Genomic DNA, 23,807 nt, shown 5'->3' with positions numbered 1-23,807 from the left:
GTAACAGAGAACCTTTATGCTGGGTGCAATATGTTAAAATAAAAACAACTTCAAAACAAAGCATAATAGCTAAACCACATGAGAGAGGAGAAAAGCCCAGTGTCAACGTGACTCATTGTATAAAATAATTTAAAGTTACCTTGAAGAGTTAAAAGCAGCCCAAACCCCCAGCTACATGAGCCCTGTCAGAAAGGAATTGGCAATCCTTTAGGAAGGGGTGGAGCTAGGTTTCCTCTGAGATTTTTCTCATGAATAAGCAGCTTAGAGGTATAGAGTCTTATGTCACCTCCAGACTTCGCAGGAGGGATTCAAATGCATACCACAAATTTAGGTTTAGTCTATTAAAGTGGATTGGAGCAATATGGCACAACAAACCCACTTCTTGCTTTAAAAGACAGATTGTTTTGCAGGTAGGAAAGTGATGGTTATGCACTAAAAATGTAGGATAATGAGAGGTTTATGGGAAGACATTTAGCCTTCCCACAAACAGATCCAAATGCAAACATTGCATGCATCATGTAATCCCTGAACACACAAAAACCAGCTGATTGATAAGCAGCTTGTATATAGAAACCTTCAGCTCTTAAAGAGAAACCTAAATCATTTCCTGTTTTCTTTTAACTCAGGGCTTGGGCACCTGTCACCCTGCAAGTCCAATATGGCCAATGGGGTCAAGGATTATGGGAGCTGAGGTCCAAGAATATCGAGAGGGCCACAGGTTCATCATCCCTGCTTTAACTCCTCTATTGTGTTCTGAGGGATAGGAGCAGTCTCCACCTCAACCTCATCCCACACTGTACTGCAATGGAAGAAGCCACACCTGTTGCAGCTCTGCCTGCTATATAAGGTAAAGCACCTCTTTGAGGAAGGCTTTCACAACCTATTCATTTTCCACCCTGGTGCTCAGGAAGGGAAGATATTGTTTTTGTTTTCTCACCTCGAGATTCATGGAATTCCAGTGTAACGTGAGCATCAAATCCCAGGCTGAAGTAATTATTGAAAACACTGAGGGGAAGCTGCAATGATAAGATAAGGGGAACAAGGGAAATGCTATGTGTGAAAAGAAAAATTGAGAATATTCAATGGCAAATGTTAGGACACCTTGGGCAAGACTGCCTTGTTCTTTGTTCCACTAACCCAATATTTTATGATCTGACTGCCAGCAGCTCTGCAAGAAGTATTATTTTCCCAGCTACAGCAATAATAATAATAATAATAATAATAATAATAATAATAATAATAATAATAATTTTAAAAAAAGAGGCCAGGAACTGAACCTGGGTTCTTCTGCACATGCTCTACCACTCAGCAACAGCCCCCCATATGAAGTGGAAGGAGACAAAGGAGGACTTTGTAAAAGGAGCACAAAAAGGTCACCTGCAGCATGTAGGACCTTTTTCTTAAGCAATTCAGATTTCTTCTCTGGAAATGCCTCCTGCTACAGGTGAAGCATGTAGCAACAGCCATTCACCTCAAGTTTACAAGACTGGCTTAGAAGGTCTGCCTGGTCCAGAGCACCATTGAAGTTGCTACTGGAACTGTTGCTAATTAGTGGCGCTCATTAGCCAAGCTGCAGAGGCAGTAAAGAATACCGTTCCACAGCAACAGCTCACAGGCTTGCTCAGGAAAGATGCCTGAATTGGAACTGATGCCATCATCAGCCAAGGAACCGGTGGGTCCCTGTTCACTGGACTCAAAAGTTTAGTTATTTGATTTTACTTCTTTTAAATGATCTAATGCTGCTAACAGATAGGGGTTATTTCGTGATCATTGGCTGACTCTAGTTCTGCCTTTCTAGAAACAGTAAACAACCATGTAAATAAATGCAATTATTTAAGCCAGAAAGCTACTGTAAATTCTTAGCATTCCTGGACAGCATTCCCCTGCCATCCTGCATGAACCTTGATTTTCTTCCTTTGGTTTATTCCGATAGAGGAAGATCTCACACTAACCTTCCGTGCTCCATCTTCTAGTTCATCTTGGGGCAAATCAGGATTTCTCTCCACCTGGAGGTTCCACCGGTCCAGTTGGACAATGGTCCCATCTTCTACATGGCAGAGAATTTTTGCAACAGGCTCATCTGTGTATCCCTAGAAATAAGAGATATTCATAGTCCAATGTCAACAACTGGCATTTGTTCTCATTACATGATGTATTGCAGAGATCTGACCAGAATACCGGATCAACAGTGTTATTCAAAGATTGTTTGTGAACTCCATATTCCAACCACTTTACAAGAGGTAGTGAGAGAGAGATTTTTTTGGGTGGGTGGATATTACTCCCAGAAATTCCCAAACATTAGACCAAAAGGAGATTAATAATAATAATAATAATAATTATTATTATTATTATTATTTATTTATTTATTTATATCCTGCCCTTCTGGCTGAGTTTCCCCAGCCAATCTGGGCGGCTCCCAATCGAGGGTTAAAAATAATACAGCATTAAATATTAAAAACTTCCCTAAACAGGGCTGCCTTCAGGTGTCTTTTAAAAATAGGATAGCTGCTTATTTCCTTGACATTTGATGGGAGGGCATTCCACAGGGTGGGCGCCACTACCGAGAACACCCTCTGTCTGGTTCCCTGTAACCTCACTTCTCACAATGAGGGAACCGCCAGAAGGCCCTCGGTGCTGGATCTCAGTGTCCGGTCTGAACGATGGGGGTGGAGACTCTCGTTCAGGTATACAGGACCGAGGCCATTTAGGGCTCTAAAGGTCAGCACCAACACACCTTCAAAGGTAGCCCCACATAGAGTGCATTGCAGTAGTCTAAGCGGGAGATAACTAGAGCATGCACTACTCTGGCGAGACAGTCCACAGGCAGGTAGGGATTCAGCCTGCTTACCAGATGGAGCTGGTAGACAACTGCCCTGGACACAGAATTAACCTGCGCCTCCATGGACAGCTGTGAGTCCAAAATGACTCCCAGGCTGCGCACCTGGTCCTTCAGAGGCACAGTTACCCCATTCAGGACCAGGGAGTCCCACACACACACACCCTGTCCCCCAAAAACAGTACTTCTGTCTTGTCAGGATTCAACCTCAATCTGTTAGCTGCCATCCATCCTCCAACCTCCTTCCAGGCACTCACACAGGACCTTCACCGCCTTCACTGGTTCTGATTTAAAAGAGAGGTAGAGCTGGGTGTCATCTGCATACTGATGAACACCCAGCCTAAACCCCCTGATGATCTCTCCCAGCGGCTTCATATAGATATTAAAAAGCATGCGAGAGAGGACGGAACCCTGAGGCACCCCACAAGTGAGAGCCCAGGGGTCTGAACACTCATCCCCCAACACCGCTTTCTGGACATGGCCCAGGAGAAAGTAGCAGAACCACTGTATAGCAGTGCCCCCAACTCCCAGCCCCTCTAGACAATCCAGAAGGATGTTATGGTCAATGGTGTCAAAGACCGCTGACAGATCCAGCAGAACTAGGAAACAGCTCTCACTTTTGTCCCTAACCCGCTGGGGACCTTCGACCAGCGCGACCAAGGCAGTTTCACTCCCATGATGAGGCCTGAATCCCGAATGGAAGGGATCCAAATGGTCCGCATCCTCCAGGCATGCTTAGAGTTGTTCAGCAACCACCCGCTCAAACACCTTGCCCAAGAATGGTAGATTTGAGACTAGGCGATAGTTGGCCATATTGGCTGGGTCTATAGATGTTTTTTTAAGAAGCGGTTTAATGACCGCCTCTTTCAGTGGGTCTGTGAATGATTAAGAATGATATAAAACCGAGTGATAGTAGGCCAATAACTAGATGAGTTATTTAGTGTTGCTGGTTTGTTTTTTGTTTTGTAATGAAAAACAAACTTGAAGCACTGTGATTGGGAGCAGATATGAGGTGGGGGTGCTGTTTAACCCTTTTCCTTCCAGCCATTTGTCTGATAACACGTAACACCTAAGTTGTTTTCCCTTAAAGGTTTGGAAATAAAATCAGTTAGTGGGGAGTGTCTTCTGTCCATAGAGGTAGGGGTGAGGGAGAAATTCACTTCAGTTTGCATTTTATTGCAAACATAGCTAATTTGCACATCTTAAAACAATAAATTAACCAAAATGCAGCTATCCTTTGAAATGCCTTCTTTTCTCAATGCTACAATGCAGTTCTGTACACAAAAAAGAATGTGTGCAAACATATGTGTTTTAGGGGAAATTGCATTTAAAATGCATATAAAAAAACTCTTTAATAATGATGGTGGTGATATTAGTGAAAAGAACATAGAAAAATTCATTATATGTGGGGAAATAGCAAGGGAAAGGGGAAATTAAGCAGCCCTTTCTCTTTCATGCTTCACACATCTCTTGAAAGTGGTACCCAAGCAAAGAAATGTGTACTTTGTATCCATCAAGGAATCGTCTACTGGGTTCGATGATGGAGAAGCCTGCCACCTCCTAAAGGGAATATTCAGACACCTCTTTAGCTTCTCCTGCTTCAACTAGATCTCACACCTTTCAAATGGCAGCCAGTGAATGTCTGATAAAATATTTTGAGGCATAACATGCAATCCGCTTACCCCTCCCCAGTTGAGGGTGCGAGCCAGGTCATTCCCGGTGCCAAGTGGAAGTACAGCAACAGGAGGCTGGGGGTTCAGCTGCAGCTCATCCAGGATGGAGAGGATCCAGCCCACCTAAACATCAAATATTACAGGGAAGGAAATGATATCATAGGCTATGGGGCGGTGAAGACACACTACCTGGGATTCTCCGAATGCATATCCCATCCGTTCTCTAAGTCTGTGCAATTTTATTTCTGCTGGGGTGTGGTTTATACTATGAATTCAAAGATCAGAATCTGAAAACCAGGATCACCCACACTCAGCCTTAACTACATCACAGGAGTATTAACGGGGATAAAAGGTCGAGAGAAACACGTACCCTGCCTTGATTTCCCAGCAGGTACATAGAATCATAGAATCATAGAATCATAGAGTTGGAAGAGACCACAAGGGCCATCGAGTCCAACCCCCTGCCAAGCAGGAAACACCATCAGAGCACTCCTGACATATGGTTGTCAAGCCTCTGCTTAAAGACCTCCAAAGAAGGAGACTCCACCACACTCCTTGGCAGCAAATTCCACTGTCGAACAGCTCTTACTGTCAGGAAGTTCTTCCTAATGTTTAGGTGGAATCTTCTTTCTTGTAGTTTGGATCCATTGCTCCGTGTCCGCTTCTCTGGAGCAGCAGAAAACAACCTTTCTCCCTCCTCTATGTGACATCCTTTTATATATTTGAACATGGCTATCATATCACCCCTTAACCTCCTCTTCTCCAGGCTAAACATGCCCAGCTCCCTTAGCCGTTCCTCATAAGGCATCGTTTCCAGGCCTTTGACCATTTTGGTTGCCCTCCTCTGGACACGTTCCAGTTTGTCAGTGTCCTTCTTGAACTGTGGTGCCCAGGTACGTTGAGGTACAAATGTAATAAATAAGTACAAACAAATAATTTCACTCATGGCCCCTCCATGGCCCTGATCCAAATCACACACAAACACTATCATTCACAAATATTTTCCCTAACCATAATTACCTTGAATTTCTGCTTAACTCTCAAAAAAGAAGGTCATTTTCGCTGGCCAGGTTTAATTCAAATCCATCAAACCTCCTTTGGGGAAGTTTCTCAGGAGAAAGAACTTGCCCATGTGAAGACCACCTGGTGGAAACCCTTACTCATATGGTTCTCAATTGTAAACCATATGCTGATCTCCGCTAGCAGTTTCTAGATCAACTCTGTATCCCCAAATGGAAACCAGAGTCAGAGGTCATACATTTTATATTACTGGGGAATGATCAGGAGCTCACCAAGTTAGTGGCTAAATATCTCTATTTGGTTTTTTGTCGTCGAAATACACTGCAGACTTCTGATCTCCCTGGAGACCTAGAGATGTGACAATAGACTGCTCTGCCTCCTTTCTTTTAGCAAATGTTTTGTGCCACTGGGGAAGTGGTAATTCTATATTGATTTGTTTTGTTTTGGATGTTGTATGTGATGCCAATAAAAGGTTTTACGATACGATACAAATAGTTTCCTCTCCACCAAGAGGAAAACATGCAAGTTTGCCTGCATGTTTTCCCTGTTACAGCTAATAGCAGCTTGGGGAGGGATTTAAGTTTGGGGAGGAAATCAATCAGGGGCAGAATTTGGGACAGCAGCACCCCCATAAGTATATAATAAGTCCCTATTGAATTAGGGCAAAGGCCCCATCTATAGCCCGGCATCCTGTTCTCACAGTGGCCAAAGCTCTCTCCCTCTCCCTGCTCCTAGATTCCTTTAGGGTTCATCTCCCTTTCACCCTCCATGTTGTACTACAGCCCCAGTCCAAATTCTCCACTTGTTCTCAGCAGCTGCATTTTGAGAAATAAAGCTTTGGGGGTTTCAGCTGAGGTTGTTTTTTTTTAAAAAAAAAAAAGTATATTATTATGGATCCTAAATGCTCTGCATGATCTTTAGAAAATTGGATAAGACACCCTCCAAACTGTTCCGAATCAGAAGGCTGACTGAAAGAGTCTAGAATACAGATTGCCTGAAGTTGACGATGTTGCATTTGATTGCCAGAAAAGGAAAAGTTAACAATTGGGCAGGTACACTGGAAAATCTCCCACTTTCTGTTTCTTTCAATAATGCAAAGTAATATCTGGTCTCATTGAATATTCACTAAATCCATTTGAGCAAGATTTTCATTTCTAGATTTAATGGCTTTTGGAACAACGAGACGTTAATTTGTTTCTAACATAACCTCAGCATAGATAAGTCATGTGTCTCTCATATTAATGAGAAGATGCTGCCCCCATTAGCTCAAAATGTGAAATGGAAGGAATGTGGAAACAACAAACCCAAAGCCAGAGTTTTAAAATACAGCTGCGTGCATCACATATCTCAAGCGGTACAAGATCTCAGGGATCTCTGCATGTAGAATCAGACAGTGGGGCCTTTGTGATGTGTGGTTTCATTTATGCACATACATGGGCTGAGCATAAAATGCAAGATTCATAGCATTAGCACTCCAACAGAACTTGCTCCCTTGCTCAGGGAGACGGAGAGTGGGGCAAAGCCATAGCTTTGAATTCAGCACAGGGAACAGGTCAAGCCTCTGTCTCTTTTCCCTGCCTAGTTCAAGACTGCCAGTTATTTGTTCTCCTTCACAGAATCTAATGCAGGCATAGGCAAACTCAGCCCTCCAGACGTTTTGGGACTACAACTCCCATCATCCCTGACCACTGGTCCTGTTAGCTAGGGATGATGGGAGTTGTAGGCCAAAAACATCTGGAGGACCGAGTTTGCCTATGCCTACTCTAATGATACTTCCTTCAGCAAGGGATGGCTGGCTCCCCCTTCTGCCCATCTTCAGTTAGTCATTTCTGTGTCACACAGTCACCTTTTATCTTTACTTATACAGCCGGATACTTTACAGACTTGGCTGCAGCCATTGGCTTAATAAAGAGACTGGTTTGACCAGTTTAGCAGCCCCTTTCTCCCTTCTTGCAGACATAAATCACAAGCTTAGAGGAGATCCCAAAGATGACATCCAGACTGACCTCCCCCAATACTATAACTATGACAGAGGCAGAGGCAGAAAGAGATTACCTCCCATCTGCCAGAAATGTCTTCTATAGGTAGAGCAAAGAAGAGCAGACATACATAAATCAAGACACACATTGCTTGATTTATCTACACTTTATTCCTGCATGCTGAGGCAAGCTTCACACATGCTTGATTTTACACTCCATAGCTGTAGCACGGTGACTTGTTTGCATGGATGGACCATCTCAGGTAAAACAACCCAAACTTCTCATTTCCCAACACCTAACAAAATGCTCTCCATTGGAGTCATATCAAGCTGTCGCTGTTCATATACGGTAATAAAGAATAGAGAAGCCAAGTCATGTGCATGGATGTGTGAATTGGCCCTTAATGACCAGCAACTGCCTGCATGAAGTAACTTCACTACGAAGCCTTCTGCTATTTTCTGTCCATGCTGCTGCACCCATGAGGAACAAGGCACACATCGGAAGCTAATTTATACCAGGTCAGGCTATTTGCTCCTCAACATCATCGCCACTTTTTTTTTCTTAGTTGGTGTGTGCTGTTTGTCAGTGTTGCTGTGACCCCTTTCATGATTAGGCTCACAGCAATTTCCCTCCTTTGCTTATTACAAAAAAAAAAAAGTTGTCGGACTTACCGTTCCATCCCCACCACAGGCCAGGATTCGAAGATTTGGCATTTTTCTGTACAATTCAAGCCTATAAAAAGAAAAGGAGCATGAAAAAAAGCTTATGTGATGATTCAGCCTGGGGGCTATTAGTTGGCAAACCCTGCTTTGAAAAAGCAAGGAGAGATGTGCCAAGAAGCAACTGTAAGCAGGTGAACTGCCCAGGTACGACAATAAGGCCAGGGGTCAACAGGTGTGGGCAGGTCAGTTAGAGCAGCTGACAGAGAACTATGAGACTAGGGCATAATATAGCATAAGTATAGCATAAAAGAAGTGGGGTCCACCAAATGGCCTCTCTGTTGGTTTCTGTTTATGCCACTGTGCAGTGCTCTTGGAGTCACAAGACTCTGTTTTGCATTCCAGAGATTCCAGGCTGTTGGAAGTCTCACAGAAGACAGGAGACGGATGTGATGTTACTGGTTTCCTCTTCCTTTGTTGTTCAGTTGCTCTCTGCTTTCACAGAGAGAGCATGTATATTTCTTTTCTGTCTGCGTAGTTAGAAATAAAACCTAGCAATGTAGCTCAAACTTCTTGTCTCTTCTGCTGCTTTGATACTCTGCTGAATGGGGAACGTGCCTGGAGCCTTATCAAAGGCTCAGGTCGTTAATCATCGTTGGAGGAGATTCCGAAGGCTCACTGGAGGAGTAGCTCAGTCGTAGCAGAGATTCCAACACTCTCTCCCTGCCCCCCCCCAAGGCCCAACATGGGAAAAGGGAAGCAACATCACAGGACAAATGAGATGGCGGGGTGGGTGGGTAGGACTCCAACAGCATTCAGCATGGATGGGGGAAAGGGCACCATTTCACCTAGGAGCTTCAATCAAAATGCCAAAACTTTATTAACTCTGGAGGGAAACAGAGGCAATAATCAAGCCCATACCCAGAAACTGTGTGGTACGGTGGCCTAGTGGAGTGGAGAATCATTACAGAATATTACAGGGATAAATACGGGCAGACTAATATGTTTGAAGTTTTTTATTATTATTTGACTGAGTGAAAAATTAGATAAACATTATTTTTATTATTAAATGATTAGTTTTCTTATCTCATCTTTCTTCCATCATAGAAGTCAAGGCAGCGTTCACCAGGTTCGTTCTTGGCCTCCTATTCAGATGCAGAAAGACTTTTACCTGCTTAGCTATGTTGCTGTATCACATATCCTCAAACTTTGGGTTGCCATACGTCCGGAATTTTCCGGACATACCTGGAATACCGCTGTCGGAAGCAGTGTCCAGACGGAAATTGATAAAAATGTCTGGGGAAATCTGGACATATGGCAATCCATGTCGGCAGTGTCATCTTTGGCGATTTTCCTTTAAAACAGCTCAACAACTGTTCTGTCTGGATTTTCACTGTTTGAAATATGGCAACCCTATTCAAACTACATGTGTGGCTTTGTGAAATGTGGCACAATTTCTGCCAGTGATCCTTTTGGCTATATCAATCCTATTTGCCTCTTTCATACATACTATTTAACATCCACACACAAAGCAGTCCACGATTGAAAGTGCTATGAAAGCAGCACCTTATACGAGGTCTAGTAACTATCAGAGAGCACCACCTTGTGGCATTGAAAAATATGGTCTGCATTTCAGATAATGAAAAGTTGCAACACAGAAGTTTACCACTGGTTAGTTTCTCCCTGCAAGAAATCGGTTTTGTGTAGAATTCACGCTCAATTCACATGCACCGAGATGAAGCTGATGACTTGTCTCACAGAGATGTGTCTGTCATTCACTTGTGGGAGTAAATAAATGCACTTCTGTGCAGCTGCTAAGAGAGAGGCTCAGAGCCAGTGCCAGATTTACATATAAGCTAAACAAGCTATAGCTTAGGGCCCCACTCTCTTGGGGGGGGGGGCAAAAAAATTAAAGGGGAAAAAACCTGGATGTACATTTCCAAAATATAAGATAAAAAACAAATAAAATAAAAGTTTTGTTACTGCCAAATGCCAATGTGTTTGCATTATTAAGTCTGTTATGAATAAAAATCATTTTAAGTTAGCACTTAATAATTATTTCACTATTAATATACTTCTTAATTGTATTTCACTGTTAATATACTTCTGCTTAATTGTATTTCAGTTCAACAATTACTTTGATAAAATATGGTACATATTTTGTTATGTGCAAATGGCTTTAGATACCTATTAGGTCCATAAATTACCATATAGCATATATTCAACACAAAAAGCAGCGACAATTTGTTGTTGACAAAGGACAGCTGGACCTATAAAGGGCTCCATTGCCTTCAGTAGCTTAGGGCCTCATCAAACCTAAATCCGGCCCTGCTCAGAGCTCTTTCTTTGACCTAAAGTTCAGCCCAATTCTGATCCTTTAATGCACAATCTCAGTATTGGATTATATAGAAGAATTGTAGAGCACATATTCTGTTGTCATTTTCAGGTATGCAAAGTCAGAACGCATCATGTTGCATGCTCCTCTTCCAACTTATTTGCATTCCACAGAATGCTTATGAAGCACACCTGTCGCCGGCTATATATCCATGCACTGGATTTATCCTAAATCCTAGCTTTATCTGGTTAGGTTGTTGGAGTCAAGGCTCCAAGCATTTCAGCAGAGATGCTCTTGTTATCTCCCCAGGGACTGACTGTGACAGAGACAAAGGGAGTTTAACTTCCCTTCTTTCCATAAATTCTTCTGGACCACCTTGTGAAAGCCAATATCTCTTAATAGTTGCTTCAGAATGCCCATCATGTAGAGGTACCCTTCAAAATACCTGTGCTAATGCTAAAAAAAAAGTGCAGAACAGCAAACCACATCAAACATCTCAGAACTTACGCATCTCTTGGTCCTTCCTGAGAGAGGTCAAAGACCTGACGTGGGTTCAAGTACCACATGAACATCTGGAGAACTTTAGTACCCTGTCAAGAAAGAGGAAAAGATAACAGTCAACTTCTCTGAAGCATAGTTCTTGAATCCCTGGACAAATGATGCAGCAATATTATTATTTTTAAAAAAGAATTCTTAATTCAGGCCAGTAAAATGTTCTCTTAATAGCCTGAGACAACTGCTGGGGCAGCTCCTTCTCCATCTTCCCCTACTTAAAAAGGACCTGCATGTGCATAAGAACACAAGGTGCCCCATGATATTCTTGTAAAGAAGTTGGTAAAATGCGGTCTTGACTATGCGACCACTCAGTGGATTTGTAACTGGCTGACTGACCAAACCCAAAGGGTGCTCATCAATGGTTCCTCTTCATCCTGGAGAAGAGTGACTAGTGGGGTGCCACAGGGTTCTGTCTTGGGCCCGGTCTTATTCAACATCTTTATCAACGACTTGGATGATGGACTCAAGGGCATCCTGATCAAATTTGCAGATGACACCAAACTGGGAGGGGTGGCTAACACCCCAGAGGACAGGATCACACTTCAAAACGACCTTGACAGATTAGAGAACTGGGCCAAAACAAACAAGATGAATTTTAACAGGGAGAAATGTAAAGTATTGCACTTGGGCAAAAAAAATGAGAGGCACAAATACAAGATGGGTGACACCTGGCTTGAGAGCAGTACATGTGAAAAGGATCTAGGAGTCTTGGTTGACCACAAACTTGACATGAGCCAACAGTGTGACGCGGCAGCTAAAAAAGCCAATGCAATTCTGGGCTGCATCAATAGGAGTATAGCATCTAGATCAAGGGAAGTAATAGTGCCACTGTATTCTGCTCTGGTCAGACCTCACCTGGAATACTGTGTCCAGTTCTGGGCACCACAGTTCAAGAAGGACACTGACAAACTGGAACGTGTCCAGAGGAGGGCAACCAAAATGGTCAAGGGCCTGGAAACGATGCCTTATGAGGAACGGCTAAGGGAGCTGGGCATGTTTAGCCTGGAGAAGAGGAGGTTAAGGGGTGATATGATAGCCATGTTCAAATATATAAAAGGATGTCACATAGAGGAGGGAGAAAGGTTGTTTTCTGCTGCTCCAGAGAAGCGGACACGGAGCAATGGATCCAAACTACAAGAAAGAAGATTCCACCTAAACATTAGGAAGAACTTCCTGACAGTAAGAGCTGTTCGACAGTGGAATTTGCTGCCAAGGAGTGTGGTGGAGTCTCCTTCTTTGGAGGTCTTTAAGCAGAGGCTTGGCAACCATATGTCAGGTGTGCTCTGATGGTGTTTCTTGCTTGGCAGGGGGTTGGACTCGATGGCCCTTGTGGTCTCTTCCAACTCTATGATTCTATGATTCTATAAGATGAGGTTTTGGGTCAGGCCAAAAGATCCCAGACACTGAGATCCAGCACTGAGGGCCTTCTGGCAGTTCCCTCACTGCAAGAAGTGGAGTTACATACAGGAAACCAGGCAGAGGGCCTTCTCAGTAGTGGCACACGCCCTGTGGAATGCCCTCCCATCAGATGTCAAGGAGATGAGTAATTATATAACATTTAGGAAACATCTGAAGGCAGTCGTTTATAGGGAATCTTTTTAAGGTTTAATGTATTACTGTGGTGTGTGTGTGTATATATATATATATATGCTGGAAGCCATCCAGAGTAGCTGGGGCAACCCAACCAGATGGGTGGGGTACAATTTATAAATCATTATTATGACTATTATTATTATTACTTGTGCTATCAGTTCCCAGTTGGACTGAGAGGACTCTGTCACTCTACATTTTATATAATGCATTTGTTTAAATATTTTAACGCTGCAAACTGCCTCAGGTGCCTTGGCAGAAAGGCAGCATACGAAGCCAATCGATCAATAAAATGCATTACCGAAAGCCAAACCATCCACTCCAGAAGCATTTAATTCAAGATGGAAGCATTTATTTCTTTTTTGAAATCAATTCATTTTATACCCACTCCTTTGACAAAGATGCAACATGCACAAAGTAGCCAATGTGTTCGGTGTTCTGTGTTTACCTGATTCCCTCCACTTTTTGGATTCACAAATACAAGCAACGGTTTCATGAGTGGGGAAGAGATGGGTTTTACCACAAAAGGACGGCCTTTGTTCTCCTAGAAGAAAGAAAATTAAAATGTGACAGAAGACATTGGTGTGTGCTTTAAGCAAGGAGCATGTTGACTCGGGATGCCATGGGAGAAGGAAGATCACAGGTTCTTCCATTCCTGAATTAGATATGCAAAATTACCAGTAAGAAAACCAGATAATTCAAAATTTACAAAAGAGCTGTGGGTGATGGCTTGCATGTTCTAAATATGTTTACAAGAAGCTACACATGTGCCATCATTTTAATAGCAACATTGAAGACATAACATTCGAGGGAAGAGATGGGCTTAAGTCTTTCAAGCTATGAAACTGTCCTCCATGAGGAAATGAAGGCAGTTGCCAAGGGAGAATGGACTCTCCCAGTATCACTTTGTGTGACTGAAGAAAGGCAGATGGGTGAACATTTGGTTTCCTGACCCAAACAGAGTGCTGTATGGGTTATTTACACACTCCTTCCACCATCTTGATTGACAGTGGTAGCGGTCAAGACTACAACTACTTACTTGCCATTATCTTCTTCCTTCTCCAATAGTTCTCCACTGTGATACCAATGGAGCCTTTCAAATGACACTATTCACCCCTATCGGCAAAAGTTATGTGTTGCCCTATTTGTGCCAATGTCTTCTTACTCTTAGACCATATTTACAATATAAAACTTCATCGTCATATCATCCCCTCAGGGAACTTGTAGTTGTGAAGGGGCGGGAGAGAAAGATTAGTCTTCTCTAAAAGAGAATTCTAACAGAGAACTCGCCATCCTTCATTCCCCCTGTTTCTTTGTGGCATTCCATAACAAACTAGAATTTATCCTCTTGGATTTCATTATCAGTCCTGTAACTGCACACTCAAAAGGAAGAGGGACAAGAATCATTACTTCAGCTACTACAGTTTATAATAAAATATATCTGGCCTGGGAACAGTGGAGACTGAAAACGCTCTCCATTGACTGACAGGACTATGACATCAAGAGTTTACATTTCAGAGAACCTCCTAGCTTTTTCTGATACGTCTACAGCCACCTGTCAGGCCCCCAGATAGTTCTAGGAACCCCAGCGAATGTCAGACCCTTAAAGTGTGCATTAAAGATTTACCTCATTGCTCCGTTTGCTGGCTTTCCTCTTGAAAGACGTCCTCTTCTTCCGCCTGGTCGAATTTTTCAGTGAATTCTGTATATATGTTTTTTTTAAGGGGGAAGGGAGGAGAAGGGGAAGAGTATTTAAAAAGAACAAACTGAAAAGGAAAGTATCCCTATAAGAAACACCTCTGTGGCAGTACCTTTGGAGAATGATAACACCACACATGCGTGGGTTGAAAAAGACATGCGCCTCATGCTTTGACACTGTCACACCACCGGTTATGGAGAAAGCCACACACTGACTGAGACCACCAGACTGGTACTTTCAGAACTGGAGACTTTCCAAGGCTGTGAGGGAGAAGAATACTAGATGCTCCCATAGACTCACATAACAGCACATGTTGTACCTGCCAACCCTCCCAATTCAGGTAGGAGACGCCCGTTTTCCTTCCGGGGCTCCAGTCTCCCGCCCAATCAGGTTCGTCTCCTAATGTGGAGACCATCTGTGTAAAAAGGTGAAGCAGAATAAGATAAAACGAGCTGAGCCTCATGGGATTCATTGGTGTACTTATTCATTCTTTTCCAAGCTACGCCACTCCCACTTTACTGTGCGCTCCCTTCCAAAGAAGCCTCGTGTGATGTTACTTTTTCTCTCCCTCCTTTGCTTCTGTTTTCTTCTCTCTCTTTTCCCCTTCAGATGTCCTCTACTCTGGGTCAGTGAAAGGTCTGCACGCAGATGAAGGTGACAGCTGGCTGGTGAAGGACCCTGTGGGTCAGGCAGGGGAAGGGAAGGTCTCCCAGGCAGGATGGGAGACGGGGAGAAGAAAGGGAAGCTCCCAGGTGAGAGCTCCGAGGGTCCACCTTTTTTCTGTGTGAGAGACCTACCTGTGAGATCAAAGAAGAGCCACAACAGCAGCACTGCCACCATACAAATATATGGTTAAAAATAACAATGATTAAGGTGTGGATCCCAAAATGCAACATTTGGGTTGAAGGAGAGCCCCAGGTCTGAAAGGTTGATGGCTACTGCTCTATGCGAAGGGATATATGAAGACAACCCTCTGTTGGAAGGGATTCCTGTATCTGAAGAGCTGGCTGGCTGGAGTCCAGTTTAAAGATAATCATAAGAAAGAAAAGTGGGGGTCTTGAAGCTTCCCCTGGTCAGCAAGTTGGAAAGCCACATAAGTCACCTAGTCAGAAGCTTCCTGCCTATGGTGGAAATGTATTGGGTGGGATTCAACTGATGAGCTCTGACAGTGGGAGGCAGCATATACAGACTTTGGCTACAGCCATGGGCTTTCCCCGCCTCTCCTCCTCCCGTGTGTCCAGTGCTCTTGTGACACTGTAATAGATTAACATTGCACTGCAGGTGGATTTCAGGATGAAAACACTCAATGGTGACTTTCCTATGCTTGTTTTACCTGAGGGAACTGTGCAAAAGAAATACACAGAAAATTATGAATATTGTAAACATGTCTGATTTTCCCCAAAAGCTTGCTATTGCCATTACAAAACCCAAGTCATGAATTTGGGTTTAACCCAATTTCTTACCAATAAAAATGCAGCAAAACTAAGTACCTAGACAAGTTTTCTTTTTAAAAAAACAAGTATGGAAGTGAGCAAGGCTCAGCCTCACCCATCTCCACGCAACGAGTGATTGCCAAATAAAGAAGCATACACCCTGCTTTTCTCAGCCCTTGTAGGTGAAATATTTAGGTGCTCTAAATATCCCAGAAATTTATGGCTTATAAGTCATGCTAGGTAAGAAAGATTATGAAAATTGCAAAGAAAAGCTAACTTTTCTTGCTTTTCTAGGTCACACAAACCTTGCCAGAAGCACTCTTGCTCTCTAAGTCAGGCTAACTGGATGCCACTTAAAATTTGATTTTTTCATATCATGTGTTCTTAAAACTATAAGATGTGCATTCATTACTCAGAAGAAAATGGACATGCAGATTCTGTACTCATTCATCAGACTACCTGGGATCTGTCTATGTACTGTTTAGTTAATTGTTTCCTTCCCCTTCTCTCCAGGACACACATATTTTTTCACTAGTCAGGCCTGGCTCCCTGACAATAGCATAATGTCAGGAGTATCTTGCCTGCTGGAACATGGTCCTCTCTTTCACACTAATGTGTGTGTGTGTCTGTGTGTACATCTTTGCAAATCCATAAGCATACATAGAACAAATGGATTGATGTGCCCATGTTTTTCTATCTCAAGATTCCTTAATATTTTAATCACAATTTATGGGAACTGCCTCTGCATTTAACAGAAAGAAATATAATTTCAGATTATAGCAGGAAGGCTGGAAGGAAGTGTTGTATTTGAGAGGCCTGATTAAACCCAAGAGTATGTGTCATAAATATTATTTTATGCATTGCCTGGAAGAATCAGAAAATAATAATTTTAAAACCCTGCACGCCAAAGGTACAAATCTCTTTTCACAGGAGATAAAAAGGCGGGAAGTGATTACTTGGCCTGTGTGGATAATTACCCACACAGGCCAAATAATCACTTTTTTCCCCCTTTTAGGCAAAGGTTGAAATATATTGGCATGCATATTTATTTTATTTTAGTAGACATATGTATGCTGTTTTTCTAGGCAAAGCCAGTCCAAAAAAGCTTACAGCAATAAAAAGCACATTTATTTAAACAATCAATTTTACTAAAAAAAAAGAAGAAAAAAAAGGGATAAAACCAATTCCAAATAAATATAATAAAACCAGCCTAGGCCAAGGTAGTCATTTATAGTGGGGTTATAAAGCTGAAGTGAGTTAGAGGACCAATTTCACTTTCTAATAGAAATCTAGTGGTCACAATGACTTTGACTAACATTTCATTTCTGTTTCAGAATTTTATAAATTCCTCTTCTCATGACCAGCCATCCACTGCAAGTGTTCTACTTCTTTGGATATAATTAAGGTGGGGAAACACTGCCAAGGCAGGCCAGGATAGTTGCTTTGAAAGAGACTCGGTTGTTAAAGTCCCTTTCATAATGACCAACCACCTTTTATCCCCTCAGTGCAAAGTGCCAAATGGTCTGTGTTCCAAATCTCGTCAGGCACAGGAAGTGAATCATAGCCACTGGTTATTGTTTTTCTTTGCTTTTTGGATTAAAAAGTTAAAGATCAGAAGAAGACATATAATGTTCCTGTTGGGTCATTTATGACCTCGTGTACACAGAAGACTGCACTAAAGAGAGTAAACTAGCAGAGACATCCAAAGACGTCGGCCATCTTGTGTAGCGGAATCTGCTTGTGCAATGGTACTTCTGGTTTATTTTCTCCAACCTCTACTGTTCCCATTTCAAATGTCCTCAAAATATGTTCCAACCCTCTGGAGCTGATTTTGTGGGCATGCAGAAGGGGAGGAGAGGAAGGAGAAGCCCCATTTTGCAAGCAGAAGCCCACTCATACTACATTGGATCTCACCCAATTTCTTCAGGTCAAAGTACACCAAACCATCTTTCCCTTGACAATCAAAGGTACCATTTCCAAATGTATATACACAAGTTACCAGGGGAGGAGGTGGAAACACCCCTCACTTTCCAGAGAGAACTAAATGCTTAAGCATTCAAAAACACCCACCAGATAGTAGAGGAAACCATGAACGGAGGGACCAGTGGAGGGACAGAGTAGGGACAGGGTTGGCCCTACCATTAGGCAGAATGAGGAAGCTGCCTCAGGTGGCATATGCTTTGGGGCAGGAAGCAGTGGTGAGGTGTTGGAGCATAGGGCTGAGTGTGCTACATGGCCTGCCATGTGCCCCCTAAGCTGGAGGGTGCTGTTCTATCTCCAGTTTCAACTCCCAGTCTTGGCAGATGAATGGGCAGCAGGGAGCCATCTCATCCTTTGCCTCAGATGGCAAAAGTCCTTGGTCCAGCCCTAAATAGAGAGCTGAGCAAATGCAGCCCTGAACCAACAGCCTCAGAACCTTTAAAGGTACAGGCAGGATCTCCAGGATGCAATCTGGCAAATCTAGCTCTATTCCAGGAGCGGGAAACTGGATCCATCCTTATCTCCCCCTAAACACACCGTGGTCCAAATATGACATGTGGGTGGAGCCACACACATGTCAATCACCTGATGCCACAATGAAGTCATAGATTACCCCTCTTTCTTTTCTTAATATTAGGCTTGCAACCACCCACTGGCCAGCTGCATCTTAACCTGTCCTATGACCAAATGGGGGAGCCTGGTGGTACTAATTCAGCCCATGGGCTGGAGGTTCCTCACCCCTCCAGCTACACTCAGACAGGGAAGAAGGATAGAAGAATTTCATTATTGCTTCCAACAATGACCCCACGAAGCCTAGTATTCTAGTTCTCCACAATCCAAAACAATATGGTGAAGGAATCCTCCCAAAGGAGTAACTGGAAAGACTGGATAATGGCTTATAACATTTATGAGTGCAGAAGGTGGTGGGTTTGTGGACGAAAGGAAGTGAAGCATACCTGTCTGGCAAACTATCAGGTGTTTAAGCCAAGCGAGCCAACCAGCAGTGTCAAAACAGACATTGGCATGCAGTTACCTGAGGTTTCTTCACCTTAATGATCCAGGTGGGAGGTACGATAACAGCCGCATGAGCTCCGAGGGAACATGGCTCTTCAATGTGCTGCAGCATGAAGCAGGTAACCTTATTGTGAAACTTGAGAAAGGAAAAGAGAGGCACCAATGAAACAGGGAGAGAGGTGTGAGAGAGAAAATAATGTTGTAAAACAGGGCTGAGAGAAGAAGAAGAGGAGGAGGATGATGAGGAGGAGGAGTTTGGATTTGATATCCCACTTTATCACTACCCTAAGGAGTCTCAAAGCGACTAACAATCTCCTTTCCCTTCCTCCCCCACAACAAACACTCTGTGAGGTGAGTGAGGCTGAGAGACTTCAGAGAGAAGTGTGACTAGCCCAAGGTCACCCAGCAGTTGCATGTGGAGGAGCGGGGAATCGAACCTGGTTCACCAGATTACGAGTCCACTGCTCTTAACCACTACACCACACTGGCATAGATCTTTCGGACCCAGCAGGCCAGATACTCATCTCTCCATCCCCACAAGCCAATTTTCACAGGCAGGTGGGACATTCATCTGACACCATCATGGCATTAGATGATTGGTGCCTGTCCAAGTCCCTTGAACAGGGCTTCCAAAACACCTGACAACCAGCTGGCTGCCAGGCGCTTGGGAACTGCTGTGCAAAAGGATCTGCCAGCCGCTTGGCTCAGGAACCACTAAGCACAGGGATTGCAAAGCAATATATACCGGCGAGGGGGGGACACACCTATGAAAATGAGGTGCTTTTTCTTTAAATGAATGCTTTTATGCTCTTCTGTGTATGCTCAATATTTTGCATTTCCCCTTTCCTGACTCTCTTGCCAGGTTTTTTTGTATGCTGTATCAATAAACAATCATCTTAATGGACCAAAGGAAGGAAATAAAAGGAAAAATAATGCCCTATTAGTGCCATGAGTTCAAGAAAAAGGAGACGTTCTTCAGTATGTTTGTGGGAGAGGAATGCAGCACGTGCACCTCTCACAGTACAGATACTTGGCATTTTAAGGAGAGCCGAGTGGAAAAATAACAAAATAAGCCAGGTAGAGCCTGCCCGCAGGATTTTTTCTTATGAAAGATGCTGCCTGTGCAATCAAAGCAGAACCATCCAAGCCATGCTGGCGAGACGGTCACAAGCACTCACACAGTTCACTGGGCAAAAGTCACTTACTGCCTGCTTACACCAGGAGCAGCTGATGGCCACAATCTCTTTACTGTGGAAGGAGAATTTTTGCTGAAAGCCCTGTAACGACAAGGTGAGTTTATCACATCCATCACCTAACAATCACATTGCACAGCTGTCCTGCCCCACCAAAAAAAAAAAAATGTTTGGTGTGTACTGCATGCATGGTAAAATTTTGTTTTATTTTCCTTACAAGTGAGACTACAGGGGAGTATCTTCCTCTTTTGTCAACCAGACCTTGATTAAATTGTGGTAGGAACACCAAGGGGCAGATAAAATAGGGGGGGGCTGCCAAGGAGACAGCAGATCTGGCCTCCCAGGAGCATGTCACAGCTGTTGCTACAGTAGCAGCTGCAGTAGCAGCAACAGCAAGGCATTCCCTGAAGGTCAGATCTTCTATCCCTGTGGAACCTGCTGCCTGAGGTACTTGCCTCAGCTCGCCTTATGAGTGGACCGGCCCTGCTTTTTAAATGGTGCAATGGAGGTATAAGAGAATCCATTTCTGGGGAAACGTCATCCAATGAGCAATTCACCCATAATGTTAATGAGACTTAAGTCTAGATGTCCAGTCTCTGGTATTGTTTCTTCTAAGCCCTGATGCCTTCAGGATTTTTTTGCAGATGAAGTCTCCAGCACTGCATCCTCAGTCATCTCCCCCAACCTTGGAGAAGCAGGGCGTGCAAACTTAGAATTGTTTTTGGCTGCATCTGAACTCCTTGCATACTTTGCGCAAAGCAGAAATAAGAAGGTAAGATGAGCCCTGCTGGATCAGGCCAATGGTCCGTCAAGTCAAGCATCCTTTTCTTACAGTGGCCAACCAGATGCCTGTGGGAAACCCACAAATAGGACCCAAGCACAAGACCACTTTCCCCTTCTGTGACTTCCAGCAACTGGTATTCAGAGGCATCACTGCCTCTAACCTTGGATGCAGAGCCTAGTCATCACAGCTAGCAGCCACTGGTGGCCTTCTCCTCCATGAATTTGTCTAGTCCTCTTTTAGAGTCATCCACGTTGTTGGCCATCGCTGCATCCTGTGCAAGCAAGTTCCATACTTTAACTATGCGCTGCGTGAAGTACATCCTTTCATCTGTCTTGAATCTTTCTGTATTCACCAACATTGGATGTACACGAGTCCCAGTGCTTTGAGAGAGGGAGAAAAGCATTTCTCTATTCGCTTTCTCCATGCCATGCGTACATTTATAACATGTCGCCTCTTGCCTTCTCTCTAAACTAAAAAGTCTCAAACTCAAATTCTGTCTATATAAAGAACCAAGAAGAGGGAATGGAGGGAAGTCGTGAGGTCTAAAGAACCTCAAAGATAAGGTTTTGAAAAAGATATTTGTGAATTTGGGGGTGGGAGGGGGAAGTACTGTTGTGATTAAATGTGGAATTCAATTGTGAAAATTGTGAAAATAAATTGTGAAAATAAAAAAATATTTTCAAACTCTGCAACCTTTCCTCAGGGGGGAGTCTCTCCATCCCATTAATCATTTTGGTTGCCCTTTTCTGAAGCTTGTTTAGGTCTATGGATGATAACACTGTGAAATGGTAAGAGCAGGAGCACAGAGGGTCACTTGTTGATTTGGGGACATGAGCAAATGTCCAAGTATTCTGCCCTCTTTAACCAGAGGACCTGCTTTATTTGCAAGCAACAATAATCAAAACTTGGACATGCTCTTTGGAACCGAGCTACAGCCTCTGCCCAAATCCTCCCCATTTTTCAACACAGGTGTGGGGAACTGGATCTGGCTACTAGACTGGAGCCTTATCTGCCCCATCCCTGTGGGGATAGTTTGACCACTGGGTAAAGCCTCCCATCTGTCAATCACCTGACATCAGATGTCAGGTGACCCGCTTTGCCCACACAGACTCAATGCCAGTGCTTGCAAAGCACTGTGCGCAGGACTTGATTGACAGCACCTCCTACTCCCACCCCTTGGACCCAGTCACATCCTTACTTGCCCCATACCTGACATAATATATGGCACTAGGTGGAAGACAGAGGGGCAACGCCTTGGCAAAGTGGCCCACTAACTGGAGGTATCTTATGCCCGGTTCGACAGCATCTGAATACCTTCTGCCTTTACCAAACTCCTGCCTGACACACACATATATCATAGGAAATTGTTTCTTAGGGATGCAGTGAAGAGCCAGGCTTCAAAAACTGCAGGAACTTTATAATTGGTTCATGTAGAAAGATAAAGAGATATGTTATTGGGGTATTTTTTTGAAGTGGGGGAAGAAAGAATAAGAAAGATGGTGAAATTATCTTGCTTCACAAAAAAGTAATAATTCAAAGCAGGCTGAGAGGACTGGGTGATGCGAGAGGCAGAGATGCTGCTTGGAGATAATGGGACTCTGATTCTTTTCCACAGTTCTTGCAAATTGATTTTATTTTTTTCCTGATTCACTAAACTTGAGAACCGGGGCTGTAATGAACATGGAAAGATGAGCTTGGCATTTAAGCAGATTTGAAAAGCCTCAAATTGATAACAATTTTGAATATCATATTGTTTAATTGCTCGAGGGGCTGAAGGCTTTATTAAGGCTTCCAGCTCTTGAACCATGTAAGTCTCTCATAATCTTGAGATTTGAGTCTGCAAGGCTCTTCCTGTGTTGCCAGTGCACAATATCAGAACACCGTGCAATCAGACTTATTATCTTTCATACTATTTCATGTTTACTAATGCTCTACCAAAAGATTGTACTGTGTGCATCAGCCTTCCCTAAGATGGTGCTTTGGACTACAAAACCTATCAGTCCCAGCCAGTACAGGTGAAGAGGGATTTAGAGTAAAATCCAGGGATCTTGGTGCATAACGGTGGAATCATGTGCATGCCCTTTTCATGTGTCTCAAGCAGGCACAGTGCATGCATGTGTGTGTGTGTGTGTGTGTGTGTGTGTGTGAAGAAGGGGCCAACTCTCCCCCCAGTCTACTCATATCCCCTAGAATAGTCTTACCCCCAACCTGGCGCTCTTTGGATGTTTCAGACTACATCTCCCATCAAGCCCCAAAGCCCCAGCCATCATTGCCTATGGCCAGGGATGTTGGGAATCGTAGTCCAAAACACTCAAACAGCACCAGGTTGGAAGGAAGGCTGGTGTATGTGTGTGTATTGCTATTTATCACACCCTGAGATCACCTGACAACGAAGGGCAAAATAGAAACTATATATGATGGAAATGAACTAAAGGTGTTGGAAGCTACAGCAAATGTTAATGCTTCCTTTCTGAAATCAATTTTGTTTAAAAAAAACTGGAGGGGGGAGTGGAATATGGGACAGAGCAAGTCCATGGAACCATTAAGGAAAAAACAAGGGAGAAGCTCTAATCCTTAAAATGAATTGATGTTATGTCAAGGAGCATGGCCAACTAGAGAACTGAATGAATAAATGATACGCAAAGCTTTAAATGCTGTAGATATTAGTCAGGGCCGGTCCTGTCATTAGACAGAGTGAGGCAATTGCCTCAGGTGGCAGAAAGTGAGGAGCACAGCAGAAAACACCTTGGCTGTTCTTCCTGAGTCACTCCCCTCCGTCAGAGTCCACAGCTATGTGCCCCAGGCCTGTCATACACCCTGCTTGCAGCCCTCAGATTCACTAAGGAATAAGATTCAACAGGCAATATGTTACTGGGACAAGTTCAAGGTCTTTCTATAAGGCCCAGAACAACTGAGGACCAAGTTATTTCTGGGAATGCCTTACCTTATATACCCCCTGCCCAGTCACTTCAATCCTCAGGAGGGACACCTTAGTTTCACATGCTCCCAAGGTTCAGCTTTTGTCCATCAAGATCGGTGCATTTTAGCACCTTCCTC

General features: G+C 43.5%; 1 protein-coding gene across 7 annotated transcripts in view; it reads right to left on the bottom strand.

Moving 5' to 3' along the window:
* The window catches only part of DGKI (diacylglycerol kinase iota), a 251,571-nt gene that overhangs the window by 91,630 nt on the left and 136,134 nt on the right, over positions 1 to 23,807 (bottom strand). For 3 of the 7 annotated variants that reach the window (XM_083572279.1, XM_083572283.1, XM_083572280.1), the window contains exons 7-16: positions 19,979 to 20,050; positions 18,793 to 18,909; positions 14,666 to 14,761; positions 14,275 to 14,349; positions 13,096 to 13,191; positions 11,010 to 11,092; positions 8,180 to 8,240; positions 4,519 to 4,632; positions 1,953 to 2,090; positions 938 to 1,016 (exon numbers count right to left, since the gene is read on the bottom strand). In XM_083572279.1, the coding sequence (XP_083428405.1) occupies positions 938 to 1,016; positions 1,953 to 2,090; positions 4,519 to 4,632; positions 8,180 to 8,240; positions 11,010 to 11,092; positions 13,096 to 13,191; positions 14,275 to 14,349; positions 14,666 to 14,761; positions 18,793 to 18,909; positions 19,979 to 20,050 (931 nt within the window). The remainder of the gene's footprint in view (positions 1 to 937; positions 1,017 to 1,952; positions 2,091 to 4,518; positions 4,633 to 8,179; positions 8,241 to 11,009; positions 11,093 to 13,095; positions 13,192 to 14,274; positions 14,350 to 14,665; positions 14,762 to 18,792; positions 18,910 to 19,978; positions 20,051 to 23,807) is intronic. The other 4 variants (XM_083572281.1, XM_083572284.1, XM_083572285.1 and 1 more) reach the window with 2 other exon arrangements.

Source organism: Podarcis filfolensis (assembly GCF_964270895.1).
Source record: "Podarcis filfolensis genome assembly, chromosome: 10".
In the NCBI taxonomy this organism is placed as follows: domain Eukaryota; kingdom Metazoa; phylum Chordata; class Lepidosauria; order Squamata; family Lacertidae; genus Podarcis; species Podarcis filfolensis.
Note: the sequence above shows the minus strand (reverse complement) of the source record. Positions and strands in the feature narration are given on the sequence as shown.